At 45.5% G+C, this 21,988-nt stretch overlaps 1 protein-coding gene across 1 annotated transcript in view; it reads right to left on the bottom strand.

The window, feature by feature from the left end:
• Positions 1-728: 728 nt before the first annotated feature.
• LOC106577247 (storkhead-box protein 1) overlaps positions 729-21,988 on the bottom strand; it is a 53,865-nt gene continuing 32,605 nt past the window's right edge. The window contains exons 2-4 of the mRNA XM_014155173.2: positions 5,483-5,635; positions 2,377-5,228; positions 729-1,428 (exon numbers count right to left, since the gene is read on the bottom strand). Of these exons, the coding sequence (XP_014010648.2) occupies positions 1,198-1,428; positions 2,377-5,228; positions 5,483-5,635 (3,236 nt within the window). The 3' untranslated portion in view covers positions 729-1,197. The remainder of the gene's footprint in view (positions 1,429-2,376; positions 5,229-5,482; positions 5,636-21,988) is intronic.

Below are 21,988 nucleotides of genomic sequence, written 5' to 3'. Positions count from 1 at the left end.
TGTTACATGTTGACTCAGTTTGGGATGCCCTAAAAATACAATAGTGTGCAGGGCCAATGTAGAAGTTTAATGTTCATTAATCCATGTGATTTGAAAACTTCTTTCCACTTAAATGTTTGAGAATTTCTGAATTATGTAAGTGACCATGCTTTTACCTCCCCCACAGACTACTGTAACCATCAGCCCATTGGCTCATTTTAGTTTTCAAACATACCTCCATTTCTTCTTTTACTGTGTCCAATTGGGGGCAGCCTTGTCTAAGGTTTGCTTACCTCATTCCCAACAAAAATTATAGCCCTCCCTTCTAGTTGTAAAAGTCCCACTGTTTAACTTCATATTTTATTTTTAAATCAGGTCATTGCTAAACAACCTGACATTCCTAACCCGAGCTCCCCCAGAGCCATGTTGATGTGGCTGGGATTTCTCTCCATGTACACCTTGTCCCTGGAGCCTCTACCTACACCCAGGACTTAGCTTATCTCCTCTGTCTGCCAGTTTCTGGTTTGTATCGGCCGTTACTGAGCGACGTCAATGAACTTGTTTACTTACAACAGGAATTTCTGTGAAAGGGTAGGTAGGAACTACTATTAAATACAAATGCGCCTGGCAGATGTAGCTGAAAAGCTAAGCCCTAGGTGCTGGAAGAGTGACATGGAGAAGCGAAAGGTACTAATTTTCTTATGAGTGTACGGTATAAGTGTCAACAAAACATTCAGTGAGGTGGTGGCTTGTGTGGTACATAAATATTTATGTGTTACACATGGCTACAAGGAAAGGTATGAAAATTCAATTTCGGGCCTAGTAGAAGGACCATGCAAACTCATAGTACTACCTCCTACATCCACACCACCTATCGATTGATCATGCATTCATTGCAGCAGATTCACTAGTCGTTAGCCGAATACTTCTCAGGATATTCCTGTTAAATGTTATATACAGAAAGGGGAGGAATAAAATATACAAGGACTTCCTCTGGGACAGGTCTGGGTTGAGCACCCACAAGTTGCTCCTATACGCTATCCGTGGAGGACTGGATAACTGACCGGCATAGACAATGAGGAAAAGCTAGGTGTTCACAGCAGGTTTATGACAGCAGTGAAACAAACAGATAGGCTGTGAACCCCATATCTGATTGCACATTCTTCTTAACTTCCCACGCTTTCTGATGGCGGAACAGACGGAGCTGCATTAGAGGACTCATGGGCCCTCACACGGAGCTGCGTCAGGGAGCTCATTGTCCCTCCCTCGGAGGTGCATCTGGGGGCCTATGGTTTCTATACGTTCATGACTGGTGTGAGCTGTAGCAACGAGCTCTGTGGTCTCATGGCGGAGCTCTTGGAGTGCAGTTTCTCCAGGTTCTGTAGGAAACCTCTCCTCTTTAGACCCTCCAGAATCACTGTGTTGTTGGTCGCCAGAGTCACACGGGTGCTGTAGGGAAAAACAGAAGAACCGGTGTAAATGCATAGTATAAATTATAAAACACACACAAAAAACTCCTGTGGGGAGATGAACCATATCAGTAGGAAAGAAATACAATATGCAATACACTGATCGACACACACTCACATTCAGGGGAAGGGGATACCTAGTCAGTTGTACACTAACTATACTGTGAAATTCAGGGTGAAAAAAACTACTCTTCACCACAAAAGGAAAAAAGCCAAGTTCTTATAAAGTTCATGCAAAACTTTTCCCCTCTTCAATGTTAAACGTGAGGGTTTACCCATTCATTATTCACAGTAATCATCCCCCTCTGTATAAATACTGCCTGGTCTAATTGGCTACGGGGTGTTTGTTCAGCTTTATATCCATTTACATGAAAAGGGAAGAGAGGGAAGGCACACCTCCGACCAGGGCCATGGGTCATCTAACTACCTCCAGCCTCAGCTTATTTTCACTGCAGCTCCACATTCCTCCACCCTCCCTGGGCCAGCGCTATAGGCAGCTGGCTCTGTAGGCCCTGTTGCCTCTACCTCAGCCACAGAGAGAGGCTAGGTTTACAGCTGGAGAAAGGGGTCTAGGTCGCAGGTGAGAAGACAAATAAACGGGATTTAAGGGCCAAATTCCTCTATGTGTTTCTGGCAGACTGGGACTTTAAGGACAGGACAGGAGAGGAGAGTATGGGAGGAGGATAGGTCCTGCTGCCTGGAACAGTTCCATTTCTGGGGCATATTCATTAAGGGAGAAGAGAAGATATAAGAGTATTTTGTCTTTCATAAAAAAAGACTAATACTGGTGAATATCATGGTCATTTAATAATACCTAGCTAGTGCAAATTGTCACAATCATTTCACAAAATATAATGAGACCTTTTGTTAAAAATGTTATAACTGCAGTCCATTAATGTTCGATGATGATTAATACAAAGAAACTCACCGTGGCGAGTCTATCCCGCTGTCTCCCGTGTTGCTCTGACTCTCCCCTGCCCCCCCCCATCATCTTTCCCCCTCCGGCTCCACTGGACATGCCCAGACTGATACTTGAGCTCTGAAGGCCTCCTCTCTCCCTCAGGGTCTCAAAGCCCCCCTTTTGCTCCCCGTCTTCCTCTACTCCGCAACCCCAGTGAGCCGACTCCCCGTCCCCCTCGTCTGCTGACTTATGGAGGGTCTCAGCGTCAGACTCCACCTCGCTGGTCTGGCAGTAGTCAAATATGCTGCTGTCTGCCTCCCCAGCATGCTCCAAACCCTCCAGAGAGGGTTTGGAGCTCCTCGCCTGGGGCTGGATCGGGGCTCCTCGCCTGGGGCTGGGATCGCAGTGGGTCCCTGGTGACGGCTGGCTGAGGTGGCTATGGGTAGAGCGGCTCACCCTGACGCACCTCTCCTCCTCCTGTCCATGGGGGCTGTGAGGGGACAGAGAGGGGTATTGGTGGATGGTAGAAGAGTGCTCCTCTGCATAAGTGCTATCCCAGTCTCCTTGGAGAGAATGGGGGTCGGGGAAGTGGGGTTGGGGCTCGTGGTAAGAGGAGTGAGGTCGGTCGTGGTAGTGGGTAGGGTCTTGGTGGTCGAAGTGAGTGTCTTGGTATATGGTCTGAGGATCATGGTAGAGGGACTGAGAATCATGATAGTGAGACATTCGTGTTTGATAGATCTCTCTGTTGTCAATGACTCCCTCCTCACTCAGATACAGAGAACTACAGGCATCCTCATCTTCTTCCTCTGCTCTCTGGTAAAGCCTGTGATCATTTTCTATAAACTCATCACTCTCTATCATAAAGCCATTACTCTCCACCATTAACCCATCAATGTCCCCATGCTCATGACCTGGACTCCTGTGCTCTCTACTGTCACCACTGCTGTGTACCAGACCATGCTGGTTGGGTGTGGTACTGCAGGCCTGTTGGTGAGAGGAGAGCAGGTCAGGCCTGTGGGTTAGGTCTCCCTGTGTGTCTGTGTGTTTGAAGGAGTGCCTGCGATGCACAGCAGGCTTTGACCAGGGCACGGCCGGGTCGCACGGATGGGCAGGGACTGGGTCATAGAGGTGGGTACTAGGGAGGTTGGCATCAGAGTCTAGGGTTTGGCTTGTTACTGCTGCGTGTCTATGGTCCTTTGCACTGCCATATTCTGCTTGCTGTGTCGTTCTATGCTTTCCCTCCTTCTCCTTCCCTCCCTCCCTGCTGTCCCTTCCTCTGTTCTTTCTCTCCCTCTGATATCTAACCTTGTCGTCTATCCTTAGGGTGCTGCTCTGGGGGTATGCCGAGCTGTAGTCTGACGGTAACTCTCTGGGGGGTTTGGTGTCAGAGGGGTGCAGGAGGAGGGGGTCGCTGGTGAACCCCCTCTCGTGGAGACGGTCACATGACCTGTCCTCGGTTGTACGAGACTTTCCAACATGTTCTGTGTCATCGGTGGTCGCTTTGGCTTTGTGCGGGTCCCAGGATTTGGAACGGTGTCCCACTCGTTCTCTCCTGCCTCCTCCTGAAGTCTTCCTCTCTTTCCCCTCCTTCGCTTCCTTTCCCTCTCTCCTCCTCTGTTCTTTGTGGGTCATGCTAGGGGCCACAGTCTGGGTTGTGGTTGTATCTTTCCCCGGTGGTTGACCCTCAAAGGGGTTGTCAATGCGTTTCTTATAGAGGCTTTTCCCCTCCACCGCTCCTGGATCCTCTCTATGGTTTGGTTCATGGATAGGGAGCTCAGGTCTGAGGCGAGAGGGGACCAGGTCATCCCTGTCTGGGTCCACATCCACACACACTGGGGCCTTAGTCTTCAACCTGTCTTTCTGTTTCTCCCCAGAGGAATGCGTTCTCTTGCTGCGAGAGGCCTTGGAAGTAGATCTCCTGCCCCCAGCCCCTGCTCCGAGTACGGGCCGGGAGGAGTGTTGATGTCTGGGCTTGGAGCTGGTCAGGATCTCAGTGGACATGCCCTTGTCCACCACCTTGTCCCCTCTGTCTACTCTGTCTCCCTTGTCTAACCCTTTATCCCTTTCCACCCCTCTTTCCCCTCGTCCTTCTGTTTCCGTCCCTCTCTCCCCTCCTCTCTCCCCCAGTTTCTTCATTAGTACAGTGTGGCGTGTCAGGTTGTCCACAGTGAGCTCAGGGTTGATGCGTCTGATGATGGCGTGCTCCAGGTCTCTGGGCAGATTGTTCAGATCCTCCTCATCCCTCACCGGCCACTCCTCCGGAGGGAACTGACCCGAGAACGAGGCATATTCTTTCTTCACTTTCTCCTTCTTCCCTCCATTCCTCCTGAAGAGGCTGAGGCCAAACCTCCTCCCCGGTTTGTCCTTGCGGCTGGCGGCGGTAGCCGTAGTGGTCTTGCTGACCTCGCTAGCCTGGTAGTCTGCGGCTGTCGAGGTCGACTGGTGCTGGACTTGAGGCTTGTGGTCCCGGGACCACTTCAGACTCTTCCCTGTGCACTCGCTAATAGAAACAGAAACCGAGTGCTGGTCTGGGAGGGATGGAGGAACCGTGGTGGCTGTAGTGGCAGTAGTATCAGGATTGGTCACGTTCTGGGCAGGGGCAAAGCAGCTGCAGGACTTGCAGTGGGCCACCAGAGGGGGCTGTGAGTGGCTCTCCAGGGTGTCATTACTGAGCAGGTAGGTGATGGGGGGAGGGGATGGCAGCTCGTTGTCTCCAGACCCTGAGGTCCACCAGCTCTTCTCTCTCACCAGGCTGTTGGTGATAAAGTAGGTCTGAGGAGTGACAATGAAATAGCCCTCTCCTGTGTGGTAGATCTTCCTCTCTTTGATCAACGAGCCCAGAGCGTTGTACAGGATGTCCTGAGTAGGGATGGTCATACCTGGCAGGAAGAGAGAGAGAAGATCAGCCTCATTAGTTAATACAGTTTATCTCCTATAAATCTCATAAAAGTTACTGTATATTGGCAGATGGACTCAACTAGTTTGCAGTCAGACTTAAAACTGCACGTTAAGCATTAGTACACTAGATATAATTCTCCCCTTTTTGACACCTAGAATTACTCTATTGCAAGAGCACCTGTGGTTGAATGTATGTAGGGATATGAAGCTCTCCCTATACATCTGTATAAGTTACCTGGGTGAGCCTTGGTCATGTGACTGATGAGGGCTTCCTGGTTGACGGTGATATTGGAGGAGTTCATGTCAGAGATGACACAGCAGAGGACCTCGGCTAGAGGGAGGAACTGAGACTGGGCCACTGGAGACATCTGCACTGGGGACAGGTCACCTGGAACACACACGCACACGCGCACACATTGTTAGACTGATGTAAAACACACACCTTAATTAGGCAGATCACCAGCAACACACACCTGGTTACACCAACATCTTTTTGCAACTTTTACTTTGTGGTCTATATCCTTTTTCCAGTAAAAATATTAATGTCATGCCCACGATGAATTAGTTGATAATGCGGGTGTTCCAGTGAATAATGTAGACCTGACTTCCATTGGAATTCCATTAATACTGGGATGGACCACAGCATTCCATTAATACTGGGATAGACTACAGCATTCCATTAATACTGGGATGGACCACAGCATTCCATTAATACTGGGATGGACCACAGCATTCCATTAATACTGAGATGTACTACAGTATTCCATTAATACTGGGATGGACTACAGTATTCCATTAATACTGGGATGGACTATAGCATTCCATTAATACTGGGATGGACTACAGCATTCCATTAATACTGGGATGGACTACAGCATTCCATTAATACTGGGATGGACCACAGCATTCCATTAATACTGGGATGGACCACAGCATTCCATTAATACTGGGATGGACTACAGTATTCCATTAATACTGGGATGGACTACAGCATTCCATTAATACTGGGATGGACTACAGTATTCCATTAATACTGGGATGGACCACAGCATTCCATTAATACTGGGATGGACTATAGCATTCCATTAATACTGGGATGGACTACAGCATTCCATTAATACTGGGATGGACTACAGTATTCCATTAATACTGGGATGGACTATAGCATTCCATTAATACTGGGATGGACTACAGCATTCCATTAATACTGGGATAGACTACAGCATTCCATTAATACTGGGATGGACCACAGCATTCCATTAATACTGGGATGGACCACAGCATTCCATTAATACTGGGATGGACTACAGTATTCCATTAATACTGGGATGGACTACAGTATTCCATTAATACTGGGATGGACTACAGTATTCCATTAATACTGGGATGGACTACAGTATTCCATTAATACTGAGATGTACTACAGTATTCCATTAATACTGACATGTACTACAGTATTCCATTAATACTGGGATGGACTACAGTATTCCATTAATACTGGGATGGACCACAGCATTCCATTAATACTGGGATGGACTACAGTATTCCATTAATACTGGGATGGACCACAGCATTCCATTAATACTGGGATGGACTACAGCATTCCATTAATACTGGGATGGACCACAGCATTCCATTAATACTGGGATGGACTATAGCATTCCATTAATACTGGGATGGACCATAGCATTCCATTAATACTGGGATGGACCACAGCATTCCATTAATACTGGGATGGACCACAGCATTCCATTAATACTGAGATGTACTACAGTATTCCATTAATACTGGGATGGACCACAGCATTCCATTAATACTGGGATGGACTATAGCATTCCATTAATACTGGGATGGACTATAGCATTCCATTAATACTGGGATGGACTATAGCATTCTATTAATACTGGGATGGACTACAGCATTCCATTAATACTGGGATGGACCACAGCATTCCATTAATACTGGGATGGACCACAGCATTCCATTAATACTGGGATGGACCACAGCATTCCATTAATACTGGGATGGACCACAGCATTCCATTAATACTGGGATGGACCACAGCATTCCATTAATACTGGGATGGACCACAGCATTCCATTAATACTGGGATGGACCACAGCATTCCATTAATACTGGGATGGACCACAGCATTCCATTAATACTGGGATGGACCACAGCATTCCATTAATACTGGGATGGACCACAGCATTCCATTAATACTGGGATGGACCACAGCATTCCATTAATACTGGGATGGACTACAGCATTCCATTAATACTGGGATGGACCACAGCATTCCATTAATACTGGGATGGACTACAGCATTCCATTAATACTGGGATGGACTACAGCATTCCAGTAATACTGAGATATACTACAGCATTCCATTAATACTGGGATGGACCACAGCATTCCATTAATACTGGGATGGACCACAGCATTCCATTAATACTGGGATGGACTACAGCATTCCATTAATACTGGGATGGACCACAGCATTCCATTAATACTGGGATGGACCACAGCATTCCATTAATACTGGGATGGACTACAGCATTCCATTAATACTGGGATGGACTACAGCATTCCATTAATACTGGGATGGACCACAGTATTCCATTAATACTGGGATGGACTACAGCATTCCATTAATACTGGGATGGACTATAGCATTCCATTAATACTGGGATGGACTACAGCATTCCATTAATACTGGGATGGACCACAGTATTCCATTAATACTGGGATGGACTACAGCATTCCATTAATACTGGGATGGACTACAGCATTCCATTAATACTGGGATGGACTACAGCATTCCATTAATACTGGGATGGACCACAGTATTCCATTAATACTGGGATGGACCACAGCATTCCATTAATACTGGGATGGACCACAGCATTCCATTAATACTGGGAAGGAACACAGTATTTCATATATATCATTAGTCCCACAGAAGCGACCACAGGTTCTGCCTGTCAGGCTATCACATATCACCTCTACTGTGTCTTCAGCTAAGAGAGAGGCGCGAGGGGAGGGGGGGGGGGGGGGTACACCTTGGGTACACCTTGATTCAAGTCCACAGTTAATAGTTATTTTTTCTGTTGATCTTGAATGGTTTAATGTACCCACTACACTGCCTGGTGGAAACTACCACAGTTCTTAATATTTAACCTATTATAATGTAACCTAGAGTTAAGTACTCACAATCTTGGATGGCCACTTTAGTGCTCTCCCACCCTAAGATGTTAAATGATTAGCCTAACCACAAGCCTGGTAGGCCTAGTCTACTCTCCGTACTATCCAACCCCAGACACAGAACCAGTCGCTACCAGACATGACCATGACCTCAATAAGACCTGGGATATTGGTTTTCATTCACAACAACACATGCTGTTTCAACAAATTCTTGGTGTTAAACCATATGGTGTGTTTGTGTGATTCTCCCACTGCTCCTTGGGCCAAAAAACAGTGTCTGGCAAACACATCTCTCCCTGCAGAGTAAACATTCACCTCCTTCACACACTGAAACCACTCTTGTCAGGGAAAATAAACCACTAATCAGATGGTTGGATGAGACACACACACCTGAGGCAGTCTGCAGAGGAGCTAAACCGCAAATAAAATGCACTCAATGCATTCTATACATCCTGTAAGAAACACAACGTGAAATGTGAAAACAATGACTTCTTCACACTGATATCCCATGCAAAAATGCCATTCATTTTGCCAAGCTTTAAATACCAAGAAGACCTCAGTCTGAGAAGCTTTGGCTTTGTGCAGGTCTTTGTGCGAGAAGATTTATTAAATGACAACAACAAGGCTATTTTGGCCTCACCACAGACAACAGACCGTTAAAACTCAGTCTGATCCCAACCCCCCTACACCATCACCACAGACAACAGACTGTTAAAACTCAGTCTGATCCCAACCCCCCTACACCATCACCACAGACAACAGACCGTTAAAACTCAGTCTGATCCCAACCCCCCTACACCATCACCACAGACAACAGACCGTTAAAACTCAGTCTGATCCCAACCCCCCTACACCATCACCACAGACAACAGACCGTTAAAACTCAGTCTGATCCCAACCCCCCTACACCATCACCACAGACAACAGACCGTTAAAACTCAGTCTGATCCCAACCCCCCTACACCATCACCACAGACAACAGACCGTTAAAACTCAGTCTAATCCCAACCCCCTACACCATCACCACAGACAACAGACCGTTAAAACTCAGTCTGATCCCAACCCCCCTACACCATCACCACAGACAACAGACCGTTAAAACTCAGTCTGATCCCAACCCCCCTACACCATCACCACAGACAACAGACCGTTAAAACTCAGTCTAATCCCAACCCCCCTACACCATCACCACAGACAACAGACCGTTAAAACTCAGTCTGATCCCAACCCCCCTACACCATCACCACAGACAACAGACCGTTAAAACTCAGTCTAATCCCAACCCCCCTACACCATCACCACAGACAACAGGCCGTTAAAACTCAGTCTGATCCCAACCCCCCTACACCATCACCACAGACAACAGACCGTTAAAACTCAGTCTAATCCCAACCCCCCTACACCATCACCACAGACAACAGACTGCTAAAACTCAGTCTAATCCCAACCCCCCTACACCATCACCACAGACAACAGACCGTTAAAACTCAGTCTAATCCCAACCCCCCTACACCATCACCACAGACAACAGACTGCTAAAACTCAGTCTAATCCTCAGAGCTGGTGTTTCACTGAGTATTCCTTCCCTTTGGTTTTAGCTCTCTATTGTGTTCACTTCCTACGGCAATGGCTGCCAGGCTGGATGCATAGCATCAGGTAATGGCTAGGACTGACAGTCTTGTGGGGGGAGATGGAGGAAACATTCATGATGAGGAAGGTGTTAGTGTGGCATCTTGAGCAGGGCTGGGTGCACTATCTTCTGCGCCACAAAGGTCCAGACCTCCTGGCAGGCGTTGTAATGTAGCCTACTTAGAAAGGGAGCCTCCATTAGCCTCACTGTTCCTGATAGATTAGGATATCCTGTCTGAGACGGTCTCATGGTCGGTCTTCTATAGAGACATCAACAGAGAAAAGGAAGGATCGCCATAGGCTGCAGAAATTAGGTCCCCTAGCAACACAACCCCTTCCCTGGGGAGAGGGAGAGAGAAGAGAGTGAGAGAGAGACAGAGAGAGAGAGATAGAAATAGAGAGAGAGAGACAGAGACCGAGAAAGAGAGACAGATAGAGAGAGATACACACACAGAGAGAGAGTGACAGACAGAGAGAGAGGGACAGAGAGAGAGAAACAGGGGTTAAGGCAGAAGACAAAGGATGAATAGAAGAGTGTCCTAATGCTTCAGGGATATCTTCCTCCTTTATCTCCCTCACTTTCTATTCATTTCTCCCACTCTCCATTTCCTTTCTTCTCTCAGTCTTGAGGCCTATAAACACTGTTGTCTAGAAGATCACACCCTACCTAAAAAGTCTATTACTGAGTTGAACATCAACAGGTTGGGGAAAAAAAGGATGTCTATAGTACAGTAACAGACTGGACCAGGATGTCTATAGTACAGTAACAGACTGGACCAGGATGTCTATAGTACGGTATCAGACTGGACCTGGATGTCTGTAGCACAGCAACAGACTGGACCAGGATGTCTATAGTACAGTAACAGACTGGACCAGGATGTCTATAGAACAGTAACAGACTGGACCAGGATGTCTATAGTACAGTAACAGACTGGACCTGGATGTTTGTAGCACAGCAACAGACTGGACCAGGATGTCTATAGTACAGTAACAGACTAGACCAGGATGTCTATAGTACGGTATCAGACTGGACCTGGATGTCTGTAGCACAGCAACAGACTGGACCAGGATGTCTATAGTACAGTAACAGACTGGACCAGGATGTCTATAGTACAGTAACAGACTGGACCTGGATGTCGATAGAACAGTAACAGACTGGACCAGGATGTCTATAGTACAGTAACAGACTGGACCAGGATGTCTATAGTCCAGTAACAGACTGGACCAGGATGTCTATAGTCCAGTAACAGACTGGACCAGGATGTCTATAGTCCAGTAACAGACTGGACCAGGATGTCTATAGTCCAGTAACAAACTGGACCAGGATGTCTATAGTACAGTAACAGACTGGACCAGGATGTCTATAGTACAGTAACAGACTGGACCAGGATGTCTATAGTACAGTAACAGACTGGACCAGGATGTCTATAGTACAGAATCAAAATGGACCAAGATGTCTATAGTACAGTAACAGACTGGACCAGGATGTCTATAGTACAGTATCAGACTGGACCTGGATGTCTATAGTACAGTAACAGACTGGACCAGGATGTCTATAGTACAGTAACAGACTGGACCAGGATATCTATAGAACAGTATCAGACTGGACCAGGATGTCTATAGTACAGTATCAGACTGGACCTGGATGTCTATAGTACAGTAACAGACTGGACCAGGATGTCTATAGTACAGTAACAGACTGGACCAGGATGTCTATAGTACAGTATCAGACTGGACCAGGATGTCTATAGTTACAGTATCAGACTGGACCAGGATGTCTATAGTACAGTAACAGACTGGACCAAGATGTCTATAGTACAGTATCAGACTGGACCGGGATGTCTATAGTTACAGTATCAGACTGGACCAGGATGTCTGTAGCACAGCAACAGACTGGACCGGGATGTCTATAGTACAGTAAAAGACTGGACCAGGATGTCTATTGTACAGTATCAGACTGGACCAGGATGTCTATAGTACAGTAACAGACTGGACCAGGATGTCTATAGTCCAGTAACAGACTGGACCAGGATGTCTATAGTCCAGTAACAGACTGGACCAGGATGTCTATAGAACAGTAACAGACTGGACCAGGATGTCTATAGTACAGTAACAGACTGGACCTGGATGTCTGTAGCACAGCAACAGACTGGACCAGGATGTCTATAGTACAGTAACAGACTGGACCAGGATGTCTATAGTACGGTATCAGACTGGACCTGGATGTCTGTAGCACAGCAACAGACTGGACCAGGATGTCTATAGTACAGTAACAGACTGGACCAGGATGTCTATAGTACAGTAACAGACTGGACCAGGATGTCTATAGAACAGTAACAGACTGGACCAGGATGTCTATAGTACAGTAACAGACTGGACCAGGATGTCTATAGTACAGTAACAGACTGGACCAGGATGTCTATAGTACAGTAACAGACTGGACCGGGATGTCTATAGTACAGTACCAGACTGGACCAGGATGTCTATAGTACAGTAACAGACTGGACCAGGATGTCTATAGTACAGTAACAGACTGGACCAGGATGTCTATAGTCCAGTAACAGACTGGACCAGGATGTCTATAGTCCAGTAACAGACTGGACCAGGATGTCTATAGTCCAGTAACAAACTGGACCAGGATGTCTATAGTACAGTAACAGACTGGACCAGGATGTCTATAGTACAGTAACAGACTGGACCAGGATGTCTATAGTACAGTAACAGACTGGACCAGGATGTCTATAGTACAGAATCAAAATGGACCAAGATGTCTACAGTACAGTAACAGACTGGACCAGGATGTCTATAGTACAGTATCAGACTGGACCTGGATGTCTATAGTACAGTAACAGACTGGACCAGGATATCTATAGAACAGTATCAGACTGGACCAGGATGTCTATAGTACAGTATCAGACTGGACCGGGATGTCTATAGAACAGTAACAGACTGGACCGGGATGTCTATAGTTACAGTATCAGACTGGACCAGGATGTCTATAGTACAGTAACAGACTGGACCAAGATGTCTATAGTACAGTATCAGACTGGACCGGGATGTCTATAGTTACAGTATCAGACTGGACCAGGATGTCTGTAGCACAGCAACAGACTGGACCAGGATGTCTACAGTACAGTAAAAGACTGGACCAGGATGTCTATTGTACAGTATCAGACTGGACCAGGATGTCTATAGTCCAGTAAAAGACTGGACCAGGATGTCTATAGTCCAGTAACAGACTGGACCGGGATGTCTATAGAACAGTAACAGACTGGACCGGGATGTCTATAGTTACAGTATCAGACTGGACCAGGATGTCTATAGTACAGTAACAGACTGGACCAAGATGTCTATAGTACAGTATCAGACTGGACCGGGATGTCTATAGTTACAGTATCAGACTGGACCAGGATGTCTGTAGCACAGCAACAGACTGGACCAGGATGTCTACAGTACAGTAAAAGACTGGACCAGGATGTCTATTGTACAGTATCAGACTGGACCAGGATGTCTATAGTCCAGTAAAAGACTGGACCAGGATGTCTATAGTCCAGTAACAGACTGGACCAGGATGTCTATAGAACAGTAACAGACTGGACCAGGATGTCTATAGTACAGTAACAGACTGGACCTGGATGTCTGTAGCACAGCAACAGACTGGACCAGGATGTCTATAGTACAGTAACAGACTGGACCAGGATGTCTATAGTACGGTATCAGACTGGACCTGGATGTCTGTAGCACAGCAACAGACTGGACCAGGATGTCTATAGTACAGTAACAGACTGGACCAGGATGTCTATAGTACAGTAACAGACTGGACCAGGATGTCTATAGTACAGTATCAGACTGGACCGGGATGTCTATAGTACAGAATCAAAATGGACCAAGATGTCTATAGTACAGTAACAGACTGGACCAGGATGTCTATAGTACAGTATCAGACTGGACCTGGATGTCTATAGTACAGTAACAGACTGGACCAGGATGTCTATAGTACAGTAACAGACTGGACCAGGATATCTATAGAACAGTATCAGACTGGACCAGGATGTCTATAGTAAAGTATCAGACTGGACCTGGATGTCTATAGAACAGTAACAGACTGGACCGGGATGTCTATAGTTACAGTATCAGACTGGACCAGGATGTCTATAGTACAGTAACAGACTGGACCAAGATGTCTATAGTACAGTATCAGACTGGACCGGGATGTCTATAGTTACAGTATCAGACTGGACCAGGATGTCTGTAGCACAGCAACAGACTGGACCTGGATGTCTGTAGCACAGCAACAGACTGGACCAGGATGTCTATAGTACAGTAACAGACTGGACCAGGATGTCTATAGTACAGTAACAGACTGGACCAGGATGTCTAGAGTACAGAATCAGACTGGACCGGGATGTCTAAAGTACAGAATCAAAATGGACCAAGATGTCTATAGTACAGTAACAGACTGGACCAGGATGTCTATAGTACAGTATCAGACTGGACCTGGATGTCTATAGTACAGTAACAGACTGGACCAGGATGTCTATAGTACAGTAACAGACTGGACCAGGATATCTATAGAACAGTATCAGACTGGACCAGGATGTCTATAGTACAGTATCAGACTGGACCGGGATGTCTATAGAACAGTAACAGACTGGACCGGGATGTCTATAGTTACAGTATCAGACTGGACCAGGATGTCTGTAGCACATCAACAGACTGGACCTGGATGTCTGTAGCACAGCAACAGACTGGACCAGGATGTCTATAGTACAGTAACAGACTGGACCAGGATGTCTATAGTACAGTAACAGACTGGACCAGGATGTCTATAGTACAGTATCAGACTGGACCGGGATGTCTATAGTACAGAATCAAAATGGACCAAGATGTCTATAGTACAGTAACAGACTGGACCAGGATGTCTATAGTACAGTATCAGACTGGACCTGGATGTCTATAGTACAGTAACAGACTGGACCAGGATGTCTATAGTACAGTAACAGACTGGACCAGGATATCTATAGAACAGTATCAGACTGGACCAGGATGTCTATAGTACAGTATCAGACTGGACCGGGATGTCTATAGAACAGTAACAGACTGGACCGGGATGTCTATAGTTACAGTATCAGACTGGACCAGGATGTCTATAGTACAGTAACAGACTGGACCAAGATGTCTATAGTACAGTATCAGACTGGACCGGGATGTCTATAGTTACAGTATCAGACTAGACCAGGATGTCTGTAGCACAGCAACAGACTGGACCAGGATGTCTATAATACAGTATCAGACTGGACCGGGATGTCTATAGAACAGTAACAGACTGGACCGGGATGTCTATAGTACAGTAACAGACTGGACCAGGATGTCTATAGTACAGTAACAGACTGGACCAGGATGTCTATAGTACAGTAACAGACTGGACCGAGATGTCTATAGTACAGTAACAGACAGGACTGAGATGTCTATAGTACAGTATCAGACTGGACCAGGATGTCTATAGTACAGTAACAGACTGGACCAGGATGTCTATAGTACAGTATCAGACTGGACCGGGATGTCTATAGAACAGTAACAGACTGGACCGGGATGTCTATAGTACAGTAACAGACTGGACTGAGATGTCTATAGTACAGTATCAGACTGGACCAGGATGTCTATAGTACAGTAACAGACTGGACCAGGATGTCTATAGTACAGTATCAGACTGGACCGGGATGTCTATAGAACAGTAACAGACTGGACCGGGATGTCTATAGTACAGTAACAGACTGGACCGGGATGTCTATAGTACAGTAACAGACTGGACCAGGATGTCTATAGTACAGTATCAGACTGGACCAGGATGTCTATAGTACAGTTACAAACTGGACCAGGATGTCTATAGTACAGTAACAGACTGGACCTGGATGTCTATAGTACAGTATCAGACTGGACCTGGATGTCTATAGTACAGTAACAGACTGGACCTGGATGTCTATAGTACAGTAACAGACTGGACCAGGATGTCTATAGTACAGTAACAAACTGGACCGGGATGTCTATAGTACAGTAACAGACTGGACCAGGATGTCTATAGTACAGTATCAGACTGGACCAGGATGTCTATAGTACAGTAACAAACTGGACCGGGATGTCTATAGTACAGTAATAAACTGGACCGGGATGTCTATAGTACAGTAACAGACTGGACCGGGATGTCTATAGTACAGTAACAGACTGGACCGGGATGTCTATAGTACAGTAACAGACTGGACCGGGATGTCTATAGTACAGTAACAGACTGGACCGGGATGTCTATAGTTACAGTATCAGACTGGACCAGGATGTCTGTAGCACAGCAACAGACTGGACCAGGATGTCTATAGTCCAGTAACAGACTGGACCAGGATGTCTATAGTACAGTAACAGACTGGACCAGGATGTCTATAGTACAGTATCAGACTGGACCTGGATGTCTATAGTACAGTATCAGACTGGACCGGGATATCTATAGAACAGTATCAGACTGGACCGGAATGTCTATAGTACAGTACCAAAATTGACTGGGATGTCTATAAAAGAGAAACAGACTGGACCAAGATGTCTATAGTACAGTATCAGACTGGACCGGGATGTCTATAGTTATAGTATCAGACTGGACCAGGATGTCTGTAGCACAGCAACAGACTGGACCAGGATGTCTATAGTACAGTAAAAGACTGGACCGGGATGTCTATTGTACAGTATCAGACTTGACCGGGATGTCCATAGTACAGTATCAGACTGGACCTGGATGTCTATAGTACAGTAACAGACTTGACCGGGATTTCCATAGTACAGTATCAGACTGGACCGGGATGTCTATAGTACAGTATCAGACTGGACCTGGATGTCTATAGTACAGTAACAGACTGGACCTGGATGTCTATAGTACAGTATCAGACTGGACCGGGATGTCTATAGTACAGTAATAGACTGGACCAGGATGTCTATAGTACAGTATCAGACTGGACCGGGATGTCTATAGTACAGTAATAGACTGGACCAGGATGTCTATAGTACAGTATCAGACTGGACCAGGATGTCTGTAGTAGAGTATCAGACTGGACAAGGATGTCTATAGTACAGTATCAGACTGGATCAGGATGTCTATAGTACAGTACCAGACTGGACCGGGATGTCTATAGTACAGTACCAGACTGGACCGGGATGTCTATAGTACAGTAACAGACTGGACCGGGATGTCTATAGTACAATAACAGACTGGACCGGAATGTCTATAGTACAGTACCAGACTGGACCGGGATGTCTATAGTACAGTACCAGACTGGACCAGGATGTTTATAGTACAGTATCAGACTGGACCGGGATGTCTATAGTACAGTAACAGACAGGACCGGGATGTCTATAGTACAGTAACAGACTGGACCAGGATGTCTATAATACAGTATCAGACTGGACCGGGATGTCTATAGAACAGTAACAGACTGGACCGGGATGTCTATAGTACAGTAACAGACTGGAACGGGATGTCTATAGTACAGTAACAGACTGGACCAGGATGTCTATAGTACAGTAACAGACTGGACCAGGATGTCTATAGTACAGTAACAGACTGGACCGAGATGTCTATAGTACAGTAACAGACTGGACTGAGATGTCTATAGTACAGTATCAGACTGGACCAGGATGTCTATAGTACAGTAACAGACTGGACCAGGATGTCTATAGTACAGTATCAGACTGGACCGGGATGTCTATAGAACAGTAACAGACTGGACCGGGATGTCTATAGTACAGTAACAGACTGGACCGGGATGTCTATAGTACAGTAACAGACTGGACCAGGATGTCTATAGTACAGTATCAGACTGGACCAGGATGTCTATAGTACAGTTACAAACTGGACCGGGATGTCTATAGTACAGTAACAGACTGGACCTGGATGTCTATAGTACAGTATCAGACTGGACCTGGATGTCTATAGTACAGTAACAGACTGGACCTGGATGTCTATAGTACAGTAACAGACTGGACCAGGATGTCTATAGTACAGTAACAAACTGCACCGGGATGTCTATAGTACAGTAACAGACTGGACCAGGATGTCTATAGTACAGTATCAGACTGGACCAGGATGTCTATAGTACAGTAACAAACTGGACCGGGATGTCTATAGTACAGTAACAAACTGGACCGGGATGTCTATAGTACAGTAACAGACTGGACCGGGATGTCTATAGTACAGTAACAGACTGGACCGGGATGTCTATAGTACAGTAACAGACTGGACCGGGATGTCTATAGTACAGTAACAGACTGGACCGGGATGTCTATAGTACAGTAACAGACTGGACCAGGATGTCTATAGTACAGTAACAGACTGGACCAGGATGTCTATATTACAGTAACAGACTGGACGCGGCTCTCTTCTTCTCTATGCCTTTTCCATTATCTCTCTCTCTCTGGATTGTCCCTTTCTCCACAGCATTTCTCTATGTACATTTATTGTGGAACACCAACAGGTGTGAAACCACCAAGCTGCCTGTACAGTACAGCAGCAGATGGACCTGGTTGTTATTATTTAGTCTAACATTAGAAAGTGTGACCAGCCCTCTAATAGAGCTCAGTGCTCCAGCTCTCTTTTCTTCAGGGGAAAGGAAGGGACTCTATGTTCCTGGAACATTACACCGGGACACGGACATTAAACCCTTTGTCAAACGCCACATCAATACCCCTCTGGGTACCATGGCAACAGCACCCCGTACCACGAGGAGGGGAGACAGTATTCTAGTGAGTAGAACAGGAGATGGAAGAAACAGGAATATTAACATTCTAGACTACCTTAGAATGTTCATTGGTGTTAGTTTTGAACTAGGCCTATGTCAGGTGTACTTGTAATGGTATTAATGTAATTACTGTACAAAATCACTTATCAAAACAAGCAATGTACTGTATGAAATCACTTATCAAGACAAGCAATGTACTGTATGAAATCACTTATCAAAACAAGCAATGCACTGTAAGAAATCACTTATCAAAACAAGCAATGTACTGTATGAAATCGCTTATCAAAACAAGCAATGTCTACAATCTTCTGATCTAGGATATATTTCTTCTCATACATTAAATAGTTTCTCATAGAATAAACATGGACAGAAAAATCTAATCTCACACATAACAAGCTATAAATAAAGTTTATTTAAATCATACAGTACTCCTGTGCTTTTGAAAGAGATTGACAGACGGACAGATACTCTAGCCAAGGGGTTCTTAAACTGGGGTCTGAGGATGTACTGAGGAGGTACTGAGAATCCCTGGTGAGGAGGGACTGCAGGGGGTTCACGGTCAGATCTTATTATTATATATTTTTTTAATTAATATTACTAACAACAGATTTAACGAATTTGGGCCAAGGGATCAGTGGAATAAGTTTAGAGGGTGTAATACAATAGAATCTAATATTATTCATCTACAATGTATGTTCTTAACCTTGGGCAACATGGGCCTGGGAGGCTCGTAATACTTCTTGTATTCCCCCAAAAAGTTTGTATTTACATTTTTTATAAATGCACTGTACATTAAGCTTTAAAACGGCAAACTGTTCTCTCTGTCTTATGGCAAAATGTGTAGAATTGCAGGATATTACCTTTAAAGCTGCAAAATTCGGTCAGATGCCAAGAGGTGGGCCTTTAAAATGTTCCTTCCCAGGGCGCAAGACTTGGTTCGTCCGGCCATACACTGAAGTCATAGTAAAACTCCTTGTATGCTATTTTTATCTCACTCGAGTTGTGATCTGATTACGCGGGGGTCCCTGATGAATTTGCTATCACAAAGGGGATATAGGGGAAACACTGTTCTCTCCTATCTCTTTTCTGCCTGAAAATGAGGTTGATAAATGCCACATGTATTCTATTCACATGGCTGTGCTTCTGCTACTTTAGCCCCGTCGGTTCAGTCACATGAGTCCCACTAGACTAGACATGTGATTACATTACAGCCTAAAGGCCTAAAAACATATCTTACAGCCAGGCCCCTTCTGACTGCCTATACAACATGAGATAACACGGGTATAGTCAGTAGTAACTACTACACTACAACAACACCACTAAGGAATGTATACTGGATTAGAGACATCTATTCAAAATGAAGATGTCTGGAGTCAAATCAAATCAAATTATATTTGTCACATTCTCCGAATACAACAGGTGTAGACCTTACAGTGAAATGCTTACTTACAAGCCCTTAACCAACAATGAAGTAAAAAATAAATAAATTACTAAATAATAAACATTTAAAAAAAGTTATATACAGGGGTACCGGTACCGAGTCAATGTGCCGGGGTACAGGTTAGTCGAGGTAATTGAGGTAATATGTAAATGTAGGTACTGTAGGGGTAAAGTGACTAGCCCTGTTGCCTGTGTGGGCTTCATACTCAAACCACTGGAGCCATTATCTTCCATACGCTCTATTGGTTTCACTCTCTCTTACATACACAGACACCAGACACGTACGCACACACAAACATGCGCAGTCGTGCACACACATGCATGCACGCACACAGTCCCCCCCTTCTAATCTCCAGATCCTAATGATGTGGTCCTCATTCCACATTCTCACCAGCTACTGAGGCAGGAGACTCTTCTGCAGACACCGTTCCCTCTGGTTCGGCATTGATCGTCCTCTACATAGACCAACGGTTCCCAAACTTCGGGTCGCAATCCCTTGTAGGGTCGACTGATATAAAGATGGGGTCGTGGGAGAATTTGCAAACTCCTGAAAAAAACTAATTTTGTTAGGTTACAGCCTCATTCTAATATTGATTTTTAAAAATTCCAGCAATCTACACACAATACCCCATAAAGACAAAGCGAAAACAGGTTTTTAGACATGCACATTTATTAAAAATAAAAAACAGAAATACCTTACATAAGTATTCAGACCATTTGCTATGAAACTCAAAATTGAGCTCAGGTGCATCCTGTTTCCATTGATCATCCTTGAGATGTTTCTACAACTTGATTGGAGTGGTAAATTCAATTGAAAACCAAGCCATGAGGTTGAAGGAAGAGGCACAGATCTAAGGAAGGGTACCAACAAATGTATGCAGCATTGAAGGTCCCCAAGAACACAGTGGCCTCCATCATTCTAAAATGGAAGAAGTTTGGAGCCACCAAGACTCTTCCTAGAGCTGGCCCCCCGGTCAAATTGAGCAATCGGGGGAGAAGGGCTTTGGTCAGGGAGGTGACCAAGAACCCAATGGTCACTCTGACAGAGCTCCAGAGTTCATCTGTGGAGATTCCAGAAGGACAATCATCTCTGCAGCACTCCACCAATCAGGCCTTTATGGTAAAGTGGCCAGACGGAAGCCACTCCTCAGTTAAAGGCACATGACAGCCCGCTTGGAGTTTTCCAAAAGGCCCCTAAAGACTCTCAGACCATGAGAAACAAGATTCTCTGGTCTGATGAAACCAAGATTAAAATCTTTGGCCTGAATGCCAAACCACACATCTGGAGGAAACCTGGCACCATTCCTACGGTGAAGCATGGTGGTGGCAGCATCATGCTGTGAGGATGTTTTTCAGCGGCAGGAACTGGGAGACTATTCAGGAATGAGGCAAAGATGAACGGAGCAAAGTACAGAGAGATTCTTGATGAAATCCTGCTCAGAGCTCTCAGGAACTTAGACTGTGGAAATGGTTCAGCCAGAGCGCGGACTTAAAACCGATCGAACATCTCTGGAGAGACCTGAAAATATCTGTACAGCAACACTCCCCATCCAACCAGACAGAGCTTGCAAGGATCTGCAGAGAAGAATGGGAGAAACTCCCCAAATACCAGTGTGCCAAGCTTGTAGTGTCATACCGAAGAAGACTCAATGCTGTAATCCCTGCCAAAGGTGCTTGAACAAAGTACTGAGTAA

The sequence above is a fragment of the Salmo salar genome, chromosome ssa18, assembly GCF_905237065.1.
Source record: "Salmo salar chromosome ssa18, Ssal_v3.1, whole genome shotgun sequence".
NCBI lineage: Eukaryota > Metazoa > Chordata > Actinopteri > Salmoniformes > Salmonidae > Salmo > Salmo salar.
The sequence above is the reverse complement of the archived record's forward strand: the minus strand, read 5'-3'. Positions and strand labels throughout refer to the sequence as shown.